General features: G+C 37.0%; 1 protein-coding gene across 7 annotated transcripts; it reads left to right on the top strand.

Annotated features, from left to right (window-relative positions):
- The first annotated feature begins 2,185 nt into the window (after window positions 1–2,185).
- On the top strand, window positions 2,186–25,349 carry LOC130419974 (myogenesis-regulating glycosidase-like). 7 transcript variants are annotated; one of them, XM_056747015.1, is made up of 19 exons: window positions 2,186–2,536; window positions 2,757–2,876; window positions 5,671–5,918; window positions 7,575–7,659; window positions 8,006–8,143; window positions 8,313–8,569; window positions 10,452–10,545; window positions 12,000–12,146; window positions 12,453–12,718; window positions 13,797–13,893; window positions 14,533–14,688; window positions 14,787–14,825; window positions 14,919–15,040; window positions 15,181–15,265; window positions 15,606–16,639; window positions 18,150–18,235; window positions 18,362–18,452; window positions 22,156–22,246; window positions 22,450–22,570. In XM_056747015.1, the coding sequence occupies exons 1-15, from the start codon at window positions 2,506–2,508 to the stop codon at window positions 15,665–15,667; spliced, it is 1,947 nt and encodes a 648-aa protein (XP_056602993.1). In that variant the 5' UTR covers window positions 2,186–2,505; the 3' UTR covers window positions 15,668–16,639; window positions 18,150–18,235; window positions 18,362–18,452; window positions 22,156–22,246; window positions 22,450–22,570. The 7 variants fall into 7 exon arrangements, with proteins under 7 accessions (XP_056602993.1, XP_056602991.1, XP_056602990.1 ...); XM_056747013.1 differs by having other exon boundaries at window positions 2,760–2,876; window positions 14,787–15,040; XM_056747012.1 differs by having other exon boundaries at window positions 14,787–15,040.
- Window positions 25,350–25,456: the final 107 nt, after the last annotated feature.

Genomic DNA, 25,456 nt, shown 5'->3' with positions numbered 1-25,456 from the left:
TTAACAAATAACTTTTGAAAGAGTAGGTCTAACAAAATAAATGTGTTATCAGTTATAAGCAACATGAAAAGGAAAACGAACCAGTACGCTATCCGTATTTATTAATGCATTTTGTTTTTCTATTTTTTTTTTTTTCCATTTCAGTATATGTATTTCTTGTTTTTTAAATGCTTTGTTTATTGAAACGAAACCACACACGTTTCCATTATCAGTAAAGTTTGACAATTTAACCATCAGATCAGGAGCAGGGTGCTGTCTGCGGTGATGGCCTCTAGGTTACACTATAACCTTTCTGTTGTTTAAACTTGGCGAAGTGATATGGAACTGTATTGCGGTCAGCAGACCTGGAACACCTTCATCATAGTTGTGTATTTTACTGAAAGTTAATGCATACCCATAGAACGTTTGTCAACCAATCAGATTGAATCATTCAACAGCCCGTGGTATAACTGTAGATTATGCACTGTGAACTAACATGAATAATCACATCTGCATTAACTAACATCAACAAAGATGAATAAATTCAACAAAAAAAACTAGATTGCTCATTGGTCGTGTTAGCTAATGCATTTTCTAATGTTGACAAATTTTTCAAACTTTGAAATTATATCATGTTTAGTAGAGTTTTTGAAACCAGACTTAGCATGTTTTTATGGCATGTTTCAGACATCAGCCTTCGCCTATCCTATCGTTCCTGTTTTCTGGGATGTGTGTGGAAAAGTTCAGTACTCCAAGCTAAACATATGGTTAGTAAAAACCCAAGAAATTCACACAGGGCTGCCTGAGAGAGGGGAAATTTAGAGAACACTGGCCAAGCTCACTTTCTGCGTGGCAGGGATCAAGTAGAGAGAAATAAAGGTAGAGAAATTACACTTTCTCCTTAATCTGATGCAGTCTAAAAAATGAGTTTCCATGCCTCTCAGTGTAGTCTGTGTACAGTAATCTATCATTACCATGTCAGTATTTTTTTTTCGGAATTGTCAAGATTCACGCAGGTGCAATCATTATTTTCAGCTGAACAACTATCGAATGTTCTTAATTGGTAGCATCTTTTACATCTTTATTGTCACTTCTCCAACAGTGTGAGAGTATGTGTGACTTCTCCAAGAGTATGTGTGACTGATGAACACATTTTCCACGATTTGTAAGATGTTGCTCTTTCTCTTCCCATGGAATGTCTTCAAGACTGTTATTAGCAGTAAAAAACCTCTGCCCCGAGAATTAAGCTTCCACACCAGGCAACCCCGATGAGTTATGGCCCAGAATTACCACAATCTTTGTGCATAGCAGATTTGGGACTTCAAATAAAGCAACTGCCTCTAAAACAACAGCTTTGTTTAAAGTCGGCAGCTGGGTCTCTGTTTTTATTCGTAGTGCTTTTATTGGGTAGATTACAGAGAAGAGTGTTCTGCATTTCCCGTTTTATTAGTATCTAATGTACATTTTTTTAAACAAAATGATACTTTTTTCTTCCACTAGAGCTCTTCATGAAAGCACTTTGGCTTGACTCTTCCCCGATGGATCGTCTTAACTGTGCCATTGTACAGATTGGTCTAGTTTAGCTTACACCAATAAAAGTCTATTTTTGTTCTGTGACCTCATCCTAATTGTTACTTAGTCTGGGGAAATGAGCAGGATGATATGGATCTTCAGGGTGATTTTAAACATGTATGGCATACAGGATGAGAAAAGACAAGTCAGATCACAGCATAAAATGTGCATAAAACCCCAAAAAGTATACTTGGCAATTATGGCAAATCACTTTTTGTTTATTTTTTTGTGTTCAGGTATGCAAAATTCCCTTTTTTGTTTCAGTTTGTGACGATATTTCTTCCAAACTCCCCCAAAAATATTGTTATTTGCATTTATGTCCAAACTGCTTTCAATGTTTGCAGACCTCGAATACTGCAAAGAAATCTAGTTAACATTATTTTTTAAACAACACAATACTAATGCTTTTGCATAAGAGTATGTGTATTGGCATGCTCTCATTCCTTAACTTTACTTATAATGTTACATCACTTGCTTTGGTTGGAATTCAGCAGACGTGGAATGTAGAAATATTAATACATATATTATACAATACTAGCAACAGTTAATACGGCAATTCATTAATAAATAAATAATAAAATATTGTATTTTAAAGTGTGTGAGCATTGTCTGCTCTGTCTACAAATACATTTTATTTAAATTGTTAAATATTTCTCAATGACCTCCTCATCACCTAAGGGAGTAACGTTATTTCAGTGATTATCCGTCTGTCTGCGACGAATACAAAAAAATGTCATATTGCGTCTTCATGGAGGGAAAACTCTTGCCTAAGAGAATTAATTCTTGCCTGCTCTCAAAAAAGAGACCTCAACAACCTCTCCCTCCTCCCACTGTCTGTTCAACGCTGCCAAAGTCAAAGCGGCATGGAGAGTTTATACAATAGCGCGCTGTCGTACGTAAACTGCGTTAGTGAACCGCCACTCTTCCATTCAGCATCACTCCGCAAGCCCTGCCATGACTCTGCTTCACCTCTCAGTACTCCTAGGTAAGTTTGAACACATTTGAACCCTTGACGATATTTTTAGATAAGCGCTGGCTTGATACAGAAACATTTTGCACATGCATCTAAAGTTGCATTAATTCACGTGCATTATTGTTGTTGCAACCGAATGGAGCAGTTTGCATGTTCGCGTCGACTTTAAAGTGTTTTATTTTTATAATTACTTATTTTGTGTGTTTATTTTTTGTGTATTGTCATCCGTCAGCAGTCGCAGTGGTAGTGAGCACCGAGGCGCAGCTCCTGCCCGGCTCCTGCAGTTTCGAGTCGGACAGCTGCGGCTACCGGTCCGATCCATCTCATGCTGACTGGACCATAAACGAGGAAGGTATGAGAACCCCCTTTTACCAAGAAACTTGCTTTGTTAAGGGTGCAGTATTCTTTCATTGAAACAAGTTGCATGAATTCTAATAGGCTGCCCACAGGAATCTTTGCTGTTTTATTTTGGCAGGGAGACAACTCGTTTTAAAAGAGCTGCGTAAGATTTTCAATGAAGCCTATGTAATGCACGTGACTAATGCATTGCTGTGCATTATGCAATACCTTTTCACAAGTTTACCAGAATAAAAAATGCAATTTAAAATATGAAACATGTTAAAACAATATGAAAACATTGCAATATATTAATATCTTTCTTATGCATACATAGAAAATGCTGTCCTTTTTTCCCTGTGTTTATACTAGTTGCACATCTGCACTTCTTTGTGTGCTGTGTATGACACAGCTATCTGGTCTCTGATGGTCTTGTTCTGACACAAAACAGCTGCTAAGAGTTGCGGTAGAGCGTTTTATTGGTTTGTGTCTTCCACATAGGACGTCTTCATTGTCTTATGAATTCCCTTTAATGTTGAATTCAAAAGAACAAGCATTTATCATAACTGAATTGTGCACTAAAAATAGATATTGTTATCATTGTTTTAGCTGAGAGCTACTGGGTGGCCTCAGCTGCTATGTGCATAACAGAGGATATGCTTGTGACTGTCTGTGATCTAAAGATGTATTGAAGGAAGTCACCATACGTTGGGCATTTGTCTGCTTGACGACGTGTATGTCTGTGCATGTGGATCGTGTGTGCCGAGTTTCTCCCCACAGGTCAATAAATAGAACTATAAAACAAGAACGGGCTACCAATGTGTGTCTCTGTTTGGTTTCCTGGACAACACTGACCTTGTAGTGGAAACACAACAGACTTTCTAGTTTAGGAAAATTAAGCTCTTTCCTAATTCATTTTAATGATTCATTTAGAATTTCAGGTTTTGCCATAGTAATTATTGCTATTTTATGAAAAAATATGCAATTGTTTATGTGACAGATGCTTAAAATGAAGTATTCTGTAAAGTGCAGAATACAGAAAATTGGAAAGATGGATGAACATTTTAGGAACGAGACAGAGAAGGACCCTGTAGATCTGGATGGTGGATCAGTTAACCTTTTCAAGTTGCATTTTCAGACAGCTGTATAAATCATTTTAGACTTTTGGAGATGCACAGCCAACATTCACAGAGTTTAGCTTAAAGGCGGGGTATCCGATTTCTCGTAGCCGTTGTTGACACACCCCTACCCCATCTTTCGTTTTGGTCAGTGCTCGGCTCGACGTATGTCCGTCCTGTGCACTGTGCACCTTACTGCTGATTGGCTGCAAGTTTGTTTTGGTACTCGGCCCGACTTTGTCTAAAGGAGCGTAATTCGGAAATCGGACACCCCGCCTTTCCTGTCCAACCTTTACTATAGAGACACAAAAGTGATGGGAATACTTCCAACCGGTCATGATCTTCTGCAAATAACTGATGCTGCAGGGGCTTAAATGTGCAGAGATGATACTTTGAGGCATATGGGTTTGATCCTCATACAACACACGTAATTTATACCTTGAATAAAGTTGTCTGCCAAATGCATAAATGTAAATACAACATGCCATCTGTATGAAGGGAAGCTCTGCCAATGAGTAGTCGACAAGGCCTGGATTAAATGCACAAAACCAGAACAGCAAATATTTGTTTGTGTCTGTTGGTGGTCAATGGCGTCATTCTTTTTCCTTTTAGTTAATTTACTTTAATGTCATTTGGTTTGTACAGCACTTTCACAATACATTGTTCTAAAGCAGTTTCACAAACCCCCAGGAAGGAAGGCATCAATGGAAAGGAAAAAGTGCCTAATGCTGTTCAAAAAAGTGGAACCCTTGCAAGGAATCAGTCTCAGCAGGGGAACCCATGGTGTATATAACACGTTTATACAAAGTCATACTTTTTGTGATGTTTGCAGTCTCTGTGCTAGTCTTTAAGATACTGTAAACTGTGTGTTGACCTTTGACCTTGACCATCATCCTTTACCTTCTACAGCACAGTCTGATATACAGCGTAATATACCCATGTCAAATTTACGTCTAAACCACATTCTACTTTAGATATTATTATCTTAAAAAGAATGATCAACAATTAAAAAAAATGAGGATGAATATCGATGGACCTTACAAACAATAGCCAAACCAAAGTGTAGGAAATTTTAGTTTGTTTGTAGGATGACACGGACAGAGAATTCTCGAGACATTGTCCTTATCTGACACCTGTAATGAATCACTTTCATTGTAGGAACATCTGGAGGTCTGAGAAAAGATCACTTGAGTCAGCAGAGGCCAAACACTCTTACATCAAAATGAAGTTTGATGCACACGATGTTAAACAAGCGGATACATTCTTAACATCTTTGACTTTTTATCTATCTTCAAATGTCGCCAGTTTTAAATTTGCCAGGTCAGTTAAAGTTGAAAAAGTTAAATGAATCTCAGGGTCTCCAATGATTCATGGTTCCTTGTGATTGTGTACATTACATTTCTGTGAACCGCACCTGTTTTTTGGCTAAATGTGGTGTAGCAGAGACCACCCGTTCATTTCATTTACTTTATCGGTTGATTTACTGTTGAAATCTGTTTATATGGGTCATTTGGTTGATTTGTCTTTAGAAACCCTGACTCCATTGTTACCTGTCAAGCTTCCAATGAAAAAAGTAATGGAGACACTGTTTTAAACAATCACAAACACATTTTCAATCTTTCCTTCAACATAATATGTTGGACAATTTCTTCCGTGCAAAAGTAAAAAAAATGTCTATCGTTCATCTTGCAGGTCGCTTCATCACAGCAGACTCTTCTGTTGGTGATAAAGAGAAGTATGTGCTGATCAGTCCAGAGCTGGATCTTTATGAGTGGAGCTGTGTGCGGATAGTCTATCAGATCACCGGCTCGGGGTTCCTTGAGCTCCACTTGCGACCCGAGGGCGAGAACTTCGACTATATGCTGTGGACAACCAAAAAACCCTCGGACAGTTGGCTTATTGCCAGCGTGGATCTTCGCAATATGACTGGGGCTTACCAGGTATCAGCCAAAAATGTTATGGTTCCTTTCAGAGCATTTGAAAGAAAAATAACAAAACAAAGGATTTGTGTATGTAATGTAGTCCCACTATTTATAGTTTTCCAGAGTACTGTATTCATGAAAAGGGTTTGAGTGGAGTTGAAGGAATAAAAGAATCCTTTGTTAATACTACAGGGAATACATACGCCTCTGCCCTGATCGGATAAGCCACTTGAACTACTGTAGGTTACAACAATAATTATGTGTTTCTGGAAATGTCATCTGAGAACATTGGGTAGGTGTATAACTTAAAACCAAAAGTAATTTTTTAGTTTTCTTAAAAGTAGTATGTGTTGAGAGAAAAGAAAATGGATCCTTTGGGGTTTTATTTAGTTGTGTAATATTATTATTCAGATACAATATTTATTTAAGGGTAAGGGTAAACTTTATTTGTCCCCGAAGGGAAATTTGTCCTGGGCAAAGTGCTACAGTGTCGCTAGATACAATAATAATAGAATAAAACACAATAAATTAATTCATTAAAATTGGGCTGCCAAGCGATTAATCGGATAATCGCATCCAGAATAAAAGTTTATGTTTACGTAATATATGTCGTTGTACTGTGCATATTCATTTTGTATTTATGAACACATACACATATATGCATATATTTAAGAAAAATGTAAAATATAGCAATTAATTAATGTTGATATAGAGTTTAAATTATTGGTAAATATAAATAAAACATTTAGATATTAAATGTACTCATTTAAATAAGTATGTGTATGTGTTTATGTTTATAAATACAAAATCAATATGCACAGTACACAGACATATATTATGTAAACACAAACTTTTATTCTGGAGGCGATTAATCACGATAAATCGTTTGACAGCCCTAGTTAAATACAATAATATACAAATATAAAATGCAGGATATGAACTGTACAAAACATATTTAAGTGATGTAAGTGCATTGTTCTTAAAATTCAATTGATAAATAGGCAATTTTAATTAGAATGCATTTAATACTGGGAAAATGGAAAAGGCTATAGATATGGACTTTGTATATTGATGCATACAGTAGTTCAAAAGACTGTGCTAGCTTCTGAAATGCTTGTTTCCTTTCATAATGACTTCCATTTTTTTAGTTTAAATGGGCTATTGGTGAAGTAGGCTATTAGTATACTTCTTTTAAAGATACAGTGTGAGTTGTTTTGGATGATCGATTGACAGAAATGTGATGAAATATACATAACTCTGTCTTCAGAGGTGTATACAGATCTTACATAATGAAGAGTCATGTTTTTATGACTTTTCCTGTGTCAGTTGCCCTATTATTTTGAAAAGGAGGGGGTGGAGTAGGCCATTGCTTGCACTTCTTTTCTTAGAATATAAGAATAAGTACAAATTAAAATGTAAAAAAATGTCTTCGTACCTTTCCCTGATTCACAGCGGTATGCTTATAATAATGATTAATAAGTTGAGCTACCAGGATCAGATTTCTTTTTTGAAATGTTAGTTTGAATTAATTTGACTTTAACCAAAAATAAGTGCGTTAGAACCTTTCATTTTATGTTTCAAACAGAGATGGCGATATAGGGTCAAAACAATGGTTCAGGACAGCCTTTTACACCATTTCACATGATTTGCTTTCATTTATTTTTTGATATTCAGCTATTATTTGAGGGCAAGCCCAGCAGAGGAATAGGAAACAGCGTTGCTATTTTTGAAATCCACATCATTCCTGGATACTGTGTAGGTAAGTCATGTAATGTAATTCTTAAAATCTTACATAAATCAATCTACATACAGTATATGTATCAACAGTATATTGAGTATTATAGATACTGTGTAGCATTACACCAGCAAATCTGTACTTTGTGTACATGTCATGCTTATGCCATACTGTCCTCCAAAAACTATATTAATTCATTGTGCATTTTATTTTAAAGTAGTTACATTTACATTTATTCATTTGGCAGACGCTTTTATAAAAAAAAAATAATAGTCAACTTGAGAAATGCTGAGATCATGTGACCCTGCATAGGAAAAGTTTTATAGAAAATGGATGGTGAGAATGTTTAACGTTGTCCATTGTGTTACAGAATGTAACTTTGAGGAACATCACTTGTGTGGCTACAGTAATCAGTGGAATCCCAATGTGAACTGGTACGTTGGAGGAAGCTTAGCGCGGGACCCTCAGTCAAACCTTCCTGATGATCACACCATGAACAATGAAAGAGGTAATGCACAACCAACTTCATACTGAACAATAACCCAGCATGTGGAATGACTCATTGTGACCCAAGCGTTCCAAATAAACAAACAATTTGTCCTAGTGAAACATGTCTACTCTCCTCCTCTGTCTTTTGTGAATTTATTCTATGTTTTCATTTTTCCACTCTGAACTAGGTCATTACATGTATGTGGACTCGGTTTACGCTAAAAGGTTCCAAGAGGTGGCAAAGCTGGTGTCGCCAATGACAACAACTCCAATGATGGGATGCTTGTCATTTTACTATCAAAGGGCTCAAGCCATTGGCAATTTCTTCTCCGTCTTCACTAAAGACCAGCTGGGACACTATGAGGAGATCTGGAGGCCGGATGTGTACGCAACAACAAGGTGGAAGTTAGTGCAAGTGGATATCAAGGCACCTCATCCCTTGGAGGTCAGTGACGTTCTATATGTCCCAACATTTATATTTTATTTACACATTTGACAGATACTTTATCCAAAGTGAGAATACGGTACATTCAACCTAGTTTTAATAAAAAATCTCCACTGTGGAGTTTGGTTATGCTACTGTTCGGATCATGTGTACAAGTATTATTTCAGAAGATCAAACATGTTGACCAATTGTTGCCACTTGATTTTTTTATCTATATTCTACAATAGAATGAGCAAATTTTGCCTAAGTATGTGCTCGAATGCAGGACTCCGTAAATAACACTTCAGGACTGAAACACATGGAAACCCACACTTAGTAAGAGAAAACAGCTGCTCACAGCCTGGACGTAATATTTGTTTGATAAGAATTTATTTATCTATCTTTAGATTACATCAATGTCGTTGTGAAGTGTTGTAATAAGGCATTGTGTCTTACCTTAGTTTTGATCAGTGATGACAAAAAAGCAGAGGGTGTAAAACAACATTTACCCTTTAACCCCTTATTTAACATTTCAGACTACTATACTGCAAAATAAGTAACAGCAATAGTAAATTAAGAATAATCACAAAATCTACAATACATCAACATGACAAAAAAAAACATTAGCAAAAATACATGGAAATAAAGTCAAATGCATCAAGTATATTAATTTACAACAGCTAGTATTCATTAATTTTACTGTAAAATAATCAATATTGATTTTTAAATAGGGCTGTTAATAAATTAACAGCAATAACTCTCATCCAAAATAAAAGTGTGCTCAAGTAAATGTCTGTGTACTGTGCATATTACTTTTGTATTCATAAAAACATACACATGCTTGTATAAATTGAAGAAAATTATTCAAATCAATAAACATTTATATATAATTTAAATTTAATTGATATTTAATTTAAATTATATATAAATAAATACATGAAAATTGAAAATTTTTAGGTTGTTTTATTTCCCATCACATAAGACAGACAGTTCCAATCTGCTGTCTAAAAGTAATGCTCTGGTTAGAACAGGTGGTATGTTCAGTTTGTATATCATTCAAGTTTTAATGACCAATGATATATTTAAGCCAATTTTAAATATACTTTCTGACCCACTAGAACTTAAACCTGACATACTACCTACTGTATAAAGAAGCCTCTTTAATTACATGTTTATACATTTTAGAGATGGCAAGTTGTAGTCAAACAAATGCAAAGGATTACAGTTCTTTACATCATAAATATACGTATTACTCCAGTTGATAAAGGGGTAATATGATTATACAATTAACATGCATAATTAATTTACATTTATGATTTACAATCACTTTCATTTAACTCAGTAATAAACAAATATTTTTCAGAATATCATTAGTGATTGAGTAAGAAAAATGATTATAATATAAATATATTACTGATAAAGTCTAATGAACCAAATTCTAAAGTAGAAGCATGTAGCAGAATCTTCTATGAGAATCAGTTGTAACAAATTGCAGTATAAATATTACAACGAAGTCCTGGATAAGCTTGGCACGTTCATATAAACTTCGTAACTGAGATTTCCAAATGTAGTCCACAGTGTTGTCTATTTCAGCTCGGCATAACATAATCTCTTTTTCCGAGGAGAAAAAAGTGTTTGTTTTTCATCTTTAGGAATAATATAAACACAAAGTGCTGCGGCTGCCATGTTTGAGCCTGAGCCGCCAGCTGTGGGAGACAGTGTAAATAATGAGTGTGTGAGTGAGTCTGGAGATCTTCTCTGTCTCAAGTGCTCCTTACAGAATCATAACATCACACACACAAAATTGTAGTGCATGTATTACTCTGAATTACAGCCTTCTGCAATTCAGCACAATAATAATGTGAAATAAAAAAAAAAGTGATTGTTGTATTTAACTTATTAGGTGGTTTTTGAGGTGGCCTTCAACAGTGCTCGCGGTGGCTACGTTGCTCTGGATGACATCTCGTTTTCCTCTGAGTTCTGCCACACAGAGACAGGTCGGTACACTGATGATAAAAACAATATCATACTGGCAGATGTGCTGGATTCAATGGTTTCATAATTTGTTCCAGTATAACAACAGCACTCTTAAAGAGATTGTTCGACCAAATATTGTTGTCATCATTTACTGTGGATCACAAAAGAAGATATTTTGAGAAATGTCTCTGGTTTTATGTCTATACAATAGAACTCAATGGGGTCCAATGGGGTTTGTTCAAAATATCTTCTTTTTTGTTCTGCAAAGAAAAGCAAGTCATACAGGTTTGCAATGAGATAAATGATGAAATGTTTTTTTATCGTGCACTTTTCAGAAATTAATTGACCTTTAACTTAGAATATCTTGTATTGTTAATGTTTTAGTGTTCGTCACTGAAAATATTTGATCTGCATAATCTGAATTATTTTTATTTTTTATTGTTATAGTTTGTTTTCGTTGGTTGGCTGGTGTGTATGGAGGACAAAAAAATGACTAAAGTGTAAATTAATACATAAATAAATACATGCATAAATAGATAATTTAATAAATAAACACAGAAATAAATAATTAAATAAAAAAAGTAATAAAAAAAAAAAAGAATCATCTTAGCAAGTTTTCCTCCTTAGAATAAGGCAGCTGAGAACATAAAAACTTTCTGTTATCATGTTGATGTTTGATATCAGTGATAAATAATGTATTTAATTTGGTTTTCTGTGGTCGTTGTTTAAGCCACATTTTTATCAGTAACGGTTCGTTATTTTGACAGAAACTAAAGTTTATTACAAGTAAGCCTTGACAGAATGTTGTTCTTTGTGCGTTGTTTAGGCATGTCAGAAAGTCCCTATTATATATATACTTATTCATTAATTTATTTATACTTAAGTCATTTTTCGTCCTTCATAGGTGTGAACAGGGCATTAAAATGCCTCTCGTCCAATCCGAGTTAAGGATTAGAACAAACTCTTGTACAATAAGCAATACATAACATACAGCTGTGTATATCTAAAGCATCAGGACACAACCCATGTTTTTTCAGAGCTCTAAATCCAAGCCAGTTTTTATGGCCTGTAACCTGTTGAACATCTGTTAAGCATTTTTTGGAGATGTCTTTTTGGTCAGGATTCTCCAAAATATGCTTTATAGTTTACTGTCATGCTTATCTTATTATGCGAATCAAATGTATATTATTAATTGTTTCTCACATTTACATAGATAAAATCCTAAATGTAAAGTCCTTTTCATTTTTTCTCTTCCAGTACTAAATAAAATCTCTCATCATTTGTCTAAAAATATTGCTCACATGTAAGTAAAATTGGGGCTTTAAAACAGATCAAAAGTGCTAAATAAGGACATTTTCCTCTTTAATTACCAACCAACCACCCTAAACATAAAATTTTACATTTGCAGTTTGAATACATCTGTCTGTGGGAGATTTTCATTTGGCAGGTTTGTTTTGTGTGATTCATGTTTCAGAGCCGGCCTTTGACCCCTCAATTGCAAACTGTGACTTTGAAGAGAGCCTGTGTCGGTATTACCAGGAGCAAATTGGAGGTTCGGTGTGGAACAGAGTCTCCGTAAAACCAAATGTTTATCGCATAGGGGATCACACCACAGGCACTGGTGCGCACGTGAGGCTATTCTTCCATTATTTCTTGAAATGTGTAAAGTATCACAGGAAGAAACTCAAATTCTATCTCAATCCTCATATAGTGAGATATTGTTGTTTATCTGGAGTAATTGAAACTCACTGTGAAATCGTATCTCTTCAAAGTACCAAATTATGATAATTTATGGGAATAAATACCCATTGAAGACCAAAGAGGAAAAACATTAAAAGGTCTTGAAATTCACTAAGGTCTAAAAGCAAAAGCAATGAAAGTGATTGCTTGCATTGGGCCTTCTCTAATCCATCAATTGTATCCTCAGGGTCCTTCCTCCTGGCCAACACACGCTTCACGTCTCATCCAGGGTACGTGGGTCGCCTTTTCGGACCCACCCTACCGGGGAACTACAAATACTGCCTCAGGTTCTACTATGCCCTGCATGGCTTCGTGAAAATAGACAATGCTCTTGCTCTCTACATCTATGACGAAAACAAAGTCGCTCAGGAGAAAATCTGGACCGTGTCTGAGAGGTCTAGAGATGTTTGGACAGAAGTGGAAGTCACATACATGAAGCCAATGCCTACAAAGGTAAGTGTAAAATGGATGGATTTGTGTTCGGTGAATGTGAGAAATACGTAACTTTCATCCTTTCTATCACCATAGCTGCGTTTAATTTATTTCAGTGTTAAGATGTTGATAAGCTGCAGGTAATTAATGCGTCTGATGATAAACAACATTAAGGTTTTGGTATTCTTTAGATAAGGGGTAATGGAAGGACATTGTGATGAGTGCTATATCATCAAATATAATAATAAGTACAAATACAGTTTTAATGCTTCTTTGTTTTGGTAAAGCATTTGAGATGATAAGCCAGCACAAATCATTCGGTGTACTTTGGGTCACCCCGAGAACGAATATAATAGGAGTTAAAATGGAATTCTTGCAGTAATCTCAGGGATTGTGATTTTGAGCAATAATAACTCTACAGCAAGTCTTCACTGACTGCTGTGTGCACGTTAATCGCTTTCCCCATTGTTGGTTCCACAGAAAACGTGAGATTTTACATTTTTAAATAAGCTCTTTACATGTTTATACATGACAAAATACTCATGGATTCGGAACGGAGCGGCCCATCACTGTTTGCTGTTATCGCCTGTGTTAACTTTAAATCATTTTCCTGGTTGAATGTTTGTTAATGGTACCCGTTTTGATTTGGTCTCGGACCGGATGATTTGGTCTTTCAGATGCCAAAAGCTACGTTTGTTGCTCGAAGCATGCAGTTAAATTGCCATGAAGAAATAATTAAAAAAAAATAGTTTTAATTCGTGAGCAGTTCATTTTTTGTGCTATTCACACGTCACAGTAGGCTTTAAATATTATAGATTGACGATATATAAGACAACTAAGGAACAGTTATGAAGTTTTCAATTACAAAATTACTAATGACTAATGACCTTTATTAACTATGACGTTCATTTTAACATCATTATGGACCATTTTGCAAGACACAACACTGGTCAAGAAGCACTTCATTTAGGACTTTATTATATATGTGATAAAAAATGATAATCATAATGAAATCTTATTAGAAATTTTTTGTTTTTATTATTCATGAGCCAATTTAGTCTTATTATTTTGTATTTTTATCTTTTGGGACCTTTTTAAGGTAGCATTTGTCAGCATCTGCAGAAACTTCTGGGACTGTGGACTTCTATCTCTGGATGATATCTCGGTGACCCTTGGAGACTGTCGGGTTGCCCCAGGTATGTAGAATTGTGGGGGAACATCCTCTATTAGTGGAACATTTTGTTAGAATGACTGTAACATAAATTGAAGAATTCTTAGCATACCGCCACGTGTTCATGTTAATGGAAAGCATGAAGTAAATATAAATTATTGATACAGTATAGGCATCAAGAAAAAGCACTGGTTTAATAAGTATTTGGGTTGGTCTTGTATTTAGAACTGTCCTAACTATAAAATGGTGTGTAGTCTAGTTGTTTTGCTTAAATGTATAAGTATTAGTCTGCTTGTTTTCAGTCCTGTTTAAGGGTGAATTACTTAAAATACATTATAACCGTTTAACGTGGCTTAGCAGACCTTACTTGTTTTAAATAATGTGGCTTTGAAAATGGGCAAGGCCCTTGTCTAAGATTCCTCAATGTTCTCTGTTTATAGATCTATATTCCACAGCAATGAAGAACATCTGCCCTCACAAACATAGAAATTAAATGGGCTGTGCTGGTTTTGGTGGACAGAAATAGACAGGGTTTCAACCAGTTTACTCTCACACTGTGTTTAAGATGCGAAATGGCTACAAAACCTACTAGTTTTACAATTACTTCTATATTTTTAAATAGCTTTCATTTAAGTTGGTCTCATTGATTTTTTGCTCCCTGTAGGACCATTGAAGCCACCTCCTGGACATTGTAACTTTGAAACCGGCGACTGCAGCTACACCCAGAAAACGAAAAGCAAAAATGGACGTTGGTTGCGATTTAGGGGACAGACACCTACATCCTATACAGGACCTAAAGGGGACCATACCTTAGGGGTAGGTGAGTCAACTGAAATTCTTAGTGTTCATGCAGATATGCTCATTTCATTCCTATTCATTCCTGACTTCATAAGTAATCTCTTGTCTTGTAAATTCAAGGCTACTTCATGTACATCGAGGCGTCTCACATGTTGGCCGGTCAGTCTGCCCGAATGATGTCGACTGAACTCAGGGGGTCATCCGGACCACAGTGTCTGATCTTCTTCTACCACATGTATGGCTCGGGCACAGGGACCCTGAGCGTGCTGCTGCATAAAGGAGGCAGTGAGCGGTCGCTCTGGATGAGACAGGGAGAGCAAAGCATGTCCTGGATGAAGGCCACAGTAGATTACGAGTGTTACACAAGACATTGGGTTAGACTCAAACACACATTATTCTTTCTTGTCGAGTGATTTATTCGACAGATTGATCACTGAGAGATAGTTGTTTTTCTCTTTTTTGTTTTGCTTGTTAAAGCTATGATAACGGTTTCATGTCTGGTTATTTTTTGCAGATTATATTTGAAGCTGTCAGAGGATCATCAATAAGAAGTGACATCGCTGTGGATGATATTATGTTTAAAAAGGGACCTTGCAAAGGTGAGTGGACAAAAAATGTAGCTAAAATGTAAATGAATACAAATGGTTACATACAGTAAATGACTTCCTAGTCCTGAAGTTCTATATATTCAAATAAATAACCTAAAGTGTGGACAGAAAGTCTCAGTGGTTCATGCATCACAGCATCTTCTCAAACCTCAAAGGCTTCATTTACTTATGAATTGCAGCATGCTCACATGGAAGAGAATACTTAAGTAGAGAAATCACATACTGTTTCCTGTCTGTCTACTAACAACAAAAGTAATTTGCGTAGCATAGTGAAAATACACATATTTTGATGTGCCTTCTAACTCTGCTCCTTCTGTGTCTTTTTCTGTAGATCCTGGAGATAGCATCCCATATTCAGGATTCTCTGAAAACTTTAATGAGATCGAGTATTGAGTCCTAGAATGCTGATGTCTGTTTGTTTTTATGTTATTTTTTACTTAGGGTTTATTGCTGAAAGGGAGAATGTAGGTTTTCTAGACCCAACAGTGTGCATAAGACATTTTCTGGTCATGCATGGATATGCACGTAATTGTTTGGTGGTAGAATGTTTATAGGTCATATAGCCGGATGCTTGTGAATGGATGTCCTGTTTTTGTGTTTTAGTTTCAGAATATACTTTTTAATGTGTTGACATTACCTTCCAGCGTGCTGCTAGGTAGCATTCATTTTTGACAATCTATATGCCCATGTGAACGATTCTTGCCTCTTTTTGCAGTAATCAGTTTCGGAAGAAAACTATGGCAAACTTCAGTTCATGAGTTGTATACATTTTCACTCAGTGTTACATTTATTAAACAACTTTTGTTTTTAATTAAAACATTTTTGTCAGGTTTTGCATACAAAACGGATGCTCTCGTGGAGATTCCCAGAAAGACTACAACAGCTGTCCTCTTTATATGAGTATTTGCTGCAATATACATACAATATTATGTACTACTGCCATCTAGTGGACTTTGTATGTTATGACACACAACCCCTATGTGCAGCGTTACTATATTTTCAACATCATAGGAAAATGCTGTTCTTTAAACACTACCACATTTTACTTCTCCCAAATATAACACAACCGTTGTGAGGTATTTTATGTTGACGTCTATAGGCATGCAATACCATTGGTGTCCTTAAACAGTACTACATTACCCATGATTCATAGAAACCGGTCGAACTGGACTGTTTAACAACTCAAAGCAGTGCAGACCAGCCGTGCAGACGATGTATGTGCCTTTTAACATTCATGTAATTAAGTTTTTATTGAGACTTAATTCGTTTGTGTATTTAAGATATTTTATAAGTTTGTGGAGATAAAAGGACAAGACAACTCAAAATATAACGATACACGAATATGGACACAATACAATTGTTATTGTAAGTATTGAAGATTTTTTGTGAACGTGTGTATAAGTGTGTGCTTCGTACCATTTGATGTAGATTATTGTAAAAATTATTTATATTTTCATTTGTTTTGTTACGTCAGAAAGACATAAATTGTCAAGCAGAGACGTTCGACTTCTCTCGGCGCTGCAATATGGAAGGCCGTTTTGGCAAATATTTCTTAAAGCGACGCACAAGAACTTGTTTGCTTATGGTCCCCCATCTGGTTGATAAGCACAATTGTCTTTTATCAGTGTCGTAAATACTGTTGCTGTATAAGCTTCGATGTGGGCAGCATAATGCACATGAATTTGTTGACTGTTACATAATGTCACTTCATAAACTGTGGATGTACTAAAGCACTCTTTTGACTCCTGCAGGGTATACCAGAGGGGTATAGAGGGTATGCATAGAAGTTACTTTACCACGTGAACACCACGTGAGCATGCCGGAGCGTGCCCTCCTGGGTGGCAAAACACTCAGCAAATTGTCTGCTTACAATATCAGGAAATACAATTCCGGCAAGAATTTCAGTGTCAAGGAATACCTGATTACTATGTAAATCGTAGGGAAGCCGTAATGATCTCGTCTAATCCAGCTGCTTGATATTTCAGCAAATAATTGAGTGGTTTTGTCCCGGTTTCTTTGTTTCTATGATTCTCCTCAGTCATTTTGCTGCGTGTTTTACCTCTCAAGGGAACGTGTCCTGGCGCTCAAGAGGGGCATGTTCAAGTGGGAAGGTAACGCCAATGTATACCCTCTATACTAATAGCTCAAACTAGATTCGGAGGTAGCAGCTGGTTATAAGCCGTTAGCGCATAGCGTGCTAGCTATATGGCAGCTAACGTTAGCTACATACCACATTTGCAGTCACCCAAAACACAACGCATTATAAATTGTATTAAGGATTTGCTTGTATAGCACTTAATGCCCGTTTTAATTATACCACGTTGCATTATAACATGATGATCATTTTTAAGACATTTTGATATTCAGAATTAGAAAAGATATTCAAAATTAGTCTAACACTCTAACCCTAACCCTAAAGAAAACATTGGAAATTGGTTTAAATAATTTTATTCTCTTTGTAAATTAGAGCACAATACCAATAATGTCAAAATAATTTGGAACAGGTGTGCAGCACAAGGAGCACCAAATATTGAACTTAACTATAAGAACATTATCTGCTTTACAATTTTATGAACACAGTTTTAAAAAAAAGTTATTGAAGTTATCGACACTAGACAAAATTCATAGTACTTGAGTTTTATTGGGTAATACTGGCGTTTGGAAGTCTAAACAGTTTTAACTCATTTGTTTGTCAAGACACCACAACTTCAGCACTAGTTCTGTATTTTATATGATGATTATGCCACCCAAGCATCATCCAGTAGAAAGTTATGTTCAACTGCTTATGCATTTTTATTTAATTGTATACAACACCTAATGAGCAAAATGTGTTCTTAATATGCATATATGTTATTTACATCTCTATATAATACAGAAGCTGTGTTGTTCAGCTTTGCAGAGGCCAGAGACAACTAGCCTAAATATAAATCTACAACAAAACATCAGATGCTTATTACATAAGTAAGAAAATGCACTCCATTGAAAGTTTTTATTCTTGAAAAGTTGGCTTACTAATAAATAAATCTAGCCCATGTTGTTTTCTCTTCCATTACTACACACCTTAAAAAGCAAAATCTCTTATTTCAGGGGTGTTACAGTCTGCCTGACTTTCAATGCGAACCATTCTCTTTCCCTACAACCCTGTAACCTGTTGAAAAAAACAGCATATGCTGGTTAGGTAAGTTTGAAGCATGGTAGTGTCACAGAATTCCCTCTGTCTCTCCCAGTGTTTCCCCCTCGGACTTCATTACCCAAACTCATCCAGGCTCAAGCACCTGTTTTGTGTCTGTAATCCCCACACCTGCCCATCATCAGCCTCATCACCCATGGACTATAAATACTCAATCTGTTCCTTTGTTAGCTGTCTGGTATTGTTTATGTTTATGGTGTGCTTTGTATGCTTGTGGTTATGCTCCTGTGGACTATACTATGACCTTTTGGACTATACTATGACCTTTTGGACTATACTATGACCTTTTGGACTATACTATGACCTTTTGGACTATACCATGACCTTTTGGACTATACTATGACCTTTTGGACTATACTATGACCTTTTGGAATATACTATGACCTTTTGGACTATGACCTTTTGGAATATACTCTTTGTTGTGCTGTCATATACTTTGCCAACACGTGACAGGTAGTTGGTTTGTGCTTGTTTAACCTGGTCATGTGCTGGTTTAAGATGGTCCTAGACCAGCACATGACCATTTTAGGACCAGCTTATGACCAGTTTAAACCAGCAACTGAACATCTTAACACCGCACAAACCAGCTACCGTGCTTCAAAACCTACCTAACCAGCATATGCGTTTTTTTTTAACAGGGTTTGCATGGTAATTGACACATTTCTGCCCTTCTGCCTGTAAAAGTTGCCTTTGTTTGATAAATAATGCATTTATTCTCTAGCAGCTCTTGACACAAACCTTTTCTGTTTTAAGCTGCTTCAATAGATATTCTTTTTGAGTCTGTCCTAACAGAACCTTGACAAGTGTTTTGAAAACCATTATTTCTGACACACAGCCCTAAACTCTGGACATGTTATGTAAACACAAGCCTCAGACGTCACACCCACTAAACATTGGGTAAACGTCTGATGCATAAGGCACACTTTTCTGGAAACACTTCAGCACGTTCGAAGTTGTCATCTGAATGGTTGAATTTCACAGGATGTCCGGGAGACGTGTGTGTCACGTTCTTTAACAACACGAAGCCGTCTGATCTAATAAGTAAGCTGTCGTGTTTACAATGGTAGCTATATGAATTCATTATGATCGACTAAATGCTCAATTCTTAAAAGTATGGGAGGTTCATGGCAAAAACTTTTAAATATTTGTTGTTGTTAACTTTTGAATTTACAAAAGTCTGTAATATGGCAAACCGATAGTGTCACAATTAGGCTGTAGATTAAACCTGTTTATATACAAACGGTTTATTTGACTGCGTTTAAAACTGTATTTGCGTGCAAAATACGGCAGTGATATTCCATATGCCGTAAAAACGTGCAAAAAAGTGTATATAGCAGCGTTTTATGGCGTCCCGAAAAGCGCAGCCTTTTGTGCCACTGTCTTGCCATATGACGGCGTAAAAAGCGACATTTTGGTTGCACAGAGCGTGCGTTATTAACTGCATTTTGCCTGTTGTATAAGAGCACCACCCGTTGATATCCACAGCCAGTGATTTGAAGTGTTCACACCCAATCGCTGATGAACTGAGCCAGACCAGACCAATTTACCTCTGATCATGTAGGAATACCTTTGATTTTACTATATATATATAATTATGTGCGCAGCGTCACCTCTGCTAACAACTTTTTCTTTTTGGGTCAATTGTTGGTTCCGGTCCCGCTCGGACCACTGGCTGATTTTTACATTGTAGGTCTTGTTATGTTTATCTGTTTCGTAGGGCATTTTTTTTTATTTATATTTCAGCATTTGCTACATGGTCCGTAAAGAAAGTCAGGAATAAGAGCACTTTTTCAACAACAAACTTGTAGTGCATTACAGTATTTTTTATGTGTTCTAGACAGTAAACGTTTTTAAGAATGTGTCTGCCGTTTTAAAGCCATGAGCTATGGTTTCAAATCGCTCTCGTAAAAGTGTGATGTCATGACCCGGTCGGTCTGCACAGTGCCGTAAGAAATCTGTTGGGTGTATTAATGTCAATATACATATTTTAAGAAGGCATCAAATACATCTCAGTAAAATATAGCCATTAATAGTCTTTATGCTTTATCAGGAATGAACTTCTCTGTTAAGAAAAGAATGAAACTCTAAAACATTTTTAATTCTGAAGCCAGCTTGTCAGACTTGTCTTTGTGTGTTGTGTAAATATTTATTTTGCTGCAGTATTGTGCCATCTAATATAAAGGGTGTCTGCTCATTCTAAAACTAGACTACGATTGAACATTGAAATTCTAAGGAATGTGTAAAATTCTAGTACAACAGATTCTATTATAATTTCCCTTACAAAAATTAACCAAGGTTTAACATTTGTAGCCATAGTTTGGGTTTTATTTGTAGTAAAAACCATAGTAACCACCCAAATACTTTAATCGCACAGTTTTACCATGGTGTTTGTATAAAGGCCATAGTAATAACAATGGTAAAAAAGCTTTTACTATAATAAAATCACGGTTAATTTTCCTAAAGGATGCCTTCTATGTTCTGTGTCCTGAATTGGGTCACACTGGCCTGGATACTATGACAGTGTTGATAAAACCAATAGGATGTGCCTGTTGGATCTGTATACTCAATAAACACCCAGCTGTCTGTTTAGCTGATCCAATACAACAACAAAACCTTACATTTGCTTCTCTGAGCACTGTAGATTTTTCTCATACAGCTCAATAAACAATTACACAGGTTCAATGGAAAAATTTGTTTTACAGTAACCTTGAAACATGATTACAAAATACGATTGCATGTTCACAATAAGCATGCATTAAAGGAGAAGTTCACTTTCAAAATAAATGTTCATGATAATTTACTCATCCCCATGTCATCCAAGATGTTTATGTGTTTGTTTCTTTAGTCGAAAAGAAATGAAGGTTCTTGATGAAAACATTCCAGAATTTTTCTCAATATAGTGGACTTCAATGGACTCCAAAGGGTTGAATGTCAAAATTACAATTTCAGTGCAGCTTCAAAGGGCATTAAATGATACCAGACAATGAAAAAGGGTCTTATCTAGTGAAACGATCTGTCATTTTTTTTTTAAGTATATGCTTTTTAAACACAAATTCTCGTTTGGAGTCCATTGAAGTCCACTATATTGAGAAAAATCCTGGAATGTTTTTATCAAAAACCTTGATTTCTTTTCGACTAAAGAAAAAAAACCAGAAACATCTTGGATGTCATGGGGGGGGTAGTAAATTATCCATCCATCCATCCATTTTCTTCCGCTTATCCGGGGCCGGGTTGCGGGGGCAGCAGTCTAAGCAGGGATGCCCAGACTTCCCTCTCCCTAGACACTTCCTCCAGCTCTTCCGGAGGGAAACACCGAGGCGTTCCCAGGCCAGCCGGGAGACAAAGTCCCTCCTTCCCGGGAAGGCGTCCAGGGGGCATCCGGAAAAGATGCCCGAGCCACCTCAGCTGGCCCCTCTCGATGTGGAGGAGCAGCGGATCTACTCTGAGCTCCTCCCGAGTGACCGAGCTTCTCACCCTATCTCTTAGGGATCGCCGGCCACCCTGCGGAGAAAGCTCATTTCGGCCGCCTGTATCCAGGATCTTGTCCTTTGTCCTTAGTAAATTATCATGAAAATGTATTTTGAAAGTGAACTACTCCTTTAATTGGAATGATACAATGACAACCACATTATGACATGTGAGCCAAACTGTTTACCAAATGTTTTTAACTTGCAATTAATTTGTCTTCCAGGGATCAATTCTTCAAAATCAAGTTCGTTCTGGTCAGTGGGTGTCTCGGCTATGTGCAGTACACCTTAAACAGCCCACTTCCTGCTAATGAGGTGAAAATTCAAGTGTTTTTCTAAAAAAAAGTTGTATACTATTGTAACAATGTATCAGATCGTATCAGCAACGGTTGGAGATATTGGCCATTGTGCCATGAGCCCTTATTCTACACCTAAGCGGAAGACAGTGGGCAGACATAGCCGTAAATTAATGGCATCGAGTGCGCTTGGATTCATACTTGTTCTTGCTGCCATTGTAGCGTGGTGCTACTATTCCGCTTCTCTCCACAAAGCCGACCTTCTTACTACTGAACACCTAGACCTTAATAAACATGGTTATGTAATTCGGAATCAAGCTGGGGTGGTCATATTCAGAATGGAATTCAGGTATTTTAACTTATCTGCGTGAGTTTTTTTATACAAGATTATGCTCAGGAAGGATCTCATGTGTTTACAAGAATTTACTTCACATTTGTATTATCTTAGGTCTGGAACCCTAGACTTGGATTCCTGTTCAAAAGAAGGAAAAATAATCAACTGTGACAAATCCAATTCTGGGAATATCAATTTCTTCATACAAACCGTAAAACCAAAAGACACGGTTACGTGCTATCGCGTGCGTTGGGATGAGCTGGAGGAGCGTCGGTTGGTGGAGCATGCCATGTCCTGCGGCGGTTCACATTGGTACGGTGGGGCGGAGACCTGGTCGCAACATTGGCCGATCGCTCTGAAAGGGCAGAGATCCCCCGAGCCTTTCATTACAGGTGACATCTATTCGAATCATCAAGCTTTTGGTGGCATCTTGGAACGCTACTGGCTTTCTTCCAATGCCATTGCCATAAAAATTAACGATTCTGTTCCTTTTCACCTCGGCTGGGATGAAGCCAACAAAACTTTGCTTTTCCAATCTCGATATGACAAGAGCCCCTATAGGTCAGACCCTGGACAGTACCACTATGTCACACTAAGTTATCGAGTCTGTGTTGGGCTCGACATCACCTCCATACATAAGTACATGGTACGCCGATATTTCAACAAGCCAAATAAGGTTCCTTCGGAAGCTGTATTCAGACACCCAATCTGGTCTACACGGGCTCTAGCAGAAGTCAATCAGGAAGCGGTTTTAAAATATGCATCTGATATCCAAAAACATGACTTTAACTGCAGTCACCTGGAACTCTATGACGGATACACGAGCGACTATGGAGACTTTGAGTTCGACACCATGAAATTTCCAAATTCCTCAGCTATGTTTCAAAAACTATGCGCAGATGGTTTTCAGGTAACCTTATGGACGCATCCTTTCGTCAACTATAATTCTGTAAATTTTGGTTTTGGAGTAGAAAGAGGTCTGTTTGTAAGAGCGCCTGGCGGCCAGCTTCCTGCACTTGTGCATTGGTGGAACGGTATTGCTGGGATTTTGGATTTCACGAACACGGAAACCCGTGACTGGTATGCCTCCAATCTCCAGGCTCTCAAGAACAAGTACGGAGTGGCTTCTTTTAAATTTGACGCTGGAGAAACCAGCTACTTACCTCTGGATTTCAGCACCTTTATTCCTCTGCACGATCCCAGCACTTTTACCCGCCGCTACACTGAGATGGCAATGCCGTTTAGTGACCGAGCAGAACTGCGCTCGGGCTATCAGTCTCAAAACATCTCCTGCTTCTTCAGGATTATGGACCGTGGCTCTGTATGGGGATATGACTTAGGCATCAAATCTATAATTCCAACCGTACTCACTATAAGCATTCTTGGCTACCAGTTTATTCTACCTGACATAGTAGGTGGAAATTCACACACTGATCGAACCGGCGGGCTTCCAGATCGGGAGCTATACATCCGTTGGCTGGAACTCTCAGCTTTCATGCCAGCTTTGCAGTTCTCGCTGCCACCATGGCTCTATGACGATGAGGTGGTGAACATCGCCAGAAAATTCACAGCCCTCCACGAGTCTCTAGTGGCCCCTAGAGTTCTTGAACTTGCAGGGGAAGTGCTGTACACTGGTGATCCTATCATTCGTCCTCTTTGGTGGATTGCTACGGACGATGAGGTGGCTTACAAAATTGACTCTCAGTTCCTCATAGGAGATGACCTTTTGGTAGCTCCTGTACTTGAACCAGGCAAGCAGGAAAGAGATATATACCTTCCCGCCGGCAGATGGAGAAGTTACAAGGGAGAATATTTTGACAAAGGCCCCATACACCTTACTGACTATCCAGTGGACTTGGATGAGGTTGCTTACTTTCTGTGGTCAGGATAATTGTAAATAGGTTGCGAAATGGGCCAAAACACAATACCAAGACTGTGAATGTGAATTAGGATATTTTTAATAAGAAGTTATATTGATCTAGCCATACTGTACTCTATTAATATGTCTACTTTGTGTGGTCAGGATAATTGTAAATTGGTTGTGAAATGGGCCAAAACAAAATACCAAGACTGTGAATTATGTTATTTTTAATAAGGAATTAGATTGATCTAGCCATACTGTACTCTATTAATATCTATTCATATTAAGTTATTGTTAGATATGACTGGTAACAGTGATGTTTATTTTGTAGTTTTACTTTATATGTCGAACATTTATTTGTATGTATATAATAATAATATATTATACCAAGGGGCTGTTAAATGCTTCAATCTGATTGGTGGACAAACGTTCTATGGGTATGCATTAAACTTCAGTAAAAGCACACTTATGAGGGTGTTCCAGCTCTACAGTTCCATATCACTTTGCCAAGTTTAAACAACAGAAAGGTTATAGTTTAGCTTACAGGCCATCACCGCACACAGCACCCCTCTCTTGATCTGACGTTTATAATGTTAAACTTTAATGTCAATGGAAATATATGCTGTTTCGTTCCAAAAAACAAAGCATTTCAAAAACAAGAAATACATATACTGAAGTCGAATAAATAAAATAGAAAAACAAATTGCATTAAACACTGATTATCCAACCGGTTCGTTTTCCTCTTCATCCTACTTATAACTGATAACAAATATATTTGTATAGACCTACTCTTTCAAAAGTTGATTTTTTTACTGCTGATGATAGAAACAAAAGAAGGAATAACATTAGATAAATTAAAACAACCCTGCAACCCTGGCATTATATTATTTACGTTAAGGTCTATGTTGGCCTTTCATTATTGCTTGAAATTAAATCGTTGTTTGTTGCAAAAATGCTTTGTGAATGGACTTTCAGTGACGTAGTGGTCATTTTAAGGATTTCCCCACTAAGATTTTAACAAATATTTAAACAAG

This window comes from Triplophysa dalaica, chromosome 4, assembly GCF_015846415.1.
Source record: "Triplophysa dalaica isolate WHDGS20190420 chromosome 4, ASM1584641v1, whole genome shotgun sequence".
Classification (NCBI taxonomy): Eukaryota; Metazoa; Chordata; class Actinopteri; order Cypriniformes; family Nemacheilidae; genus Triplophysa; species Triplophysa dalaica.
The sequence above is the reverse complement of the archived record's forward strand: the minus strand, read 5'-3'. Positions and strand labels throughout refer to the sequence as shown.

Bases quoted from the DNA above. Each gene is read 5' to 3' on its own strand.
- LOC130419974 (XM_056747011.1), top strand. From the start codon at position 22,296: ATGTATCAGATCGTATCAGCAACGGTTGGAGATATTGGCCATTGTGCC. The intron at 22,577-22,675 runs GTATTTTAACTT...GTATTATCTTAG, and splicing joins ATATTCAGAATGGAATTCAG to GTCTGGAACCCTAGACTTGG.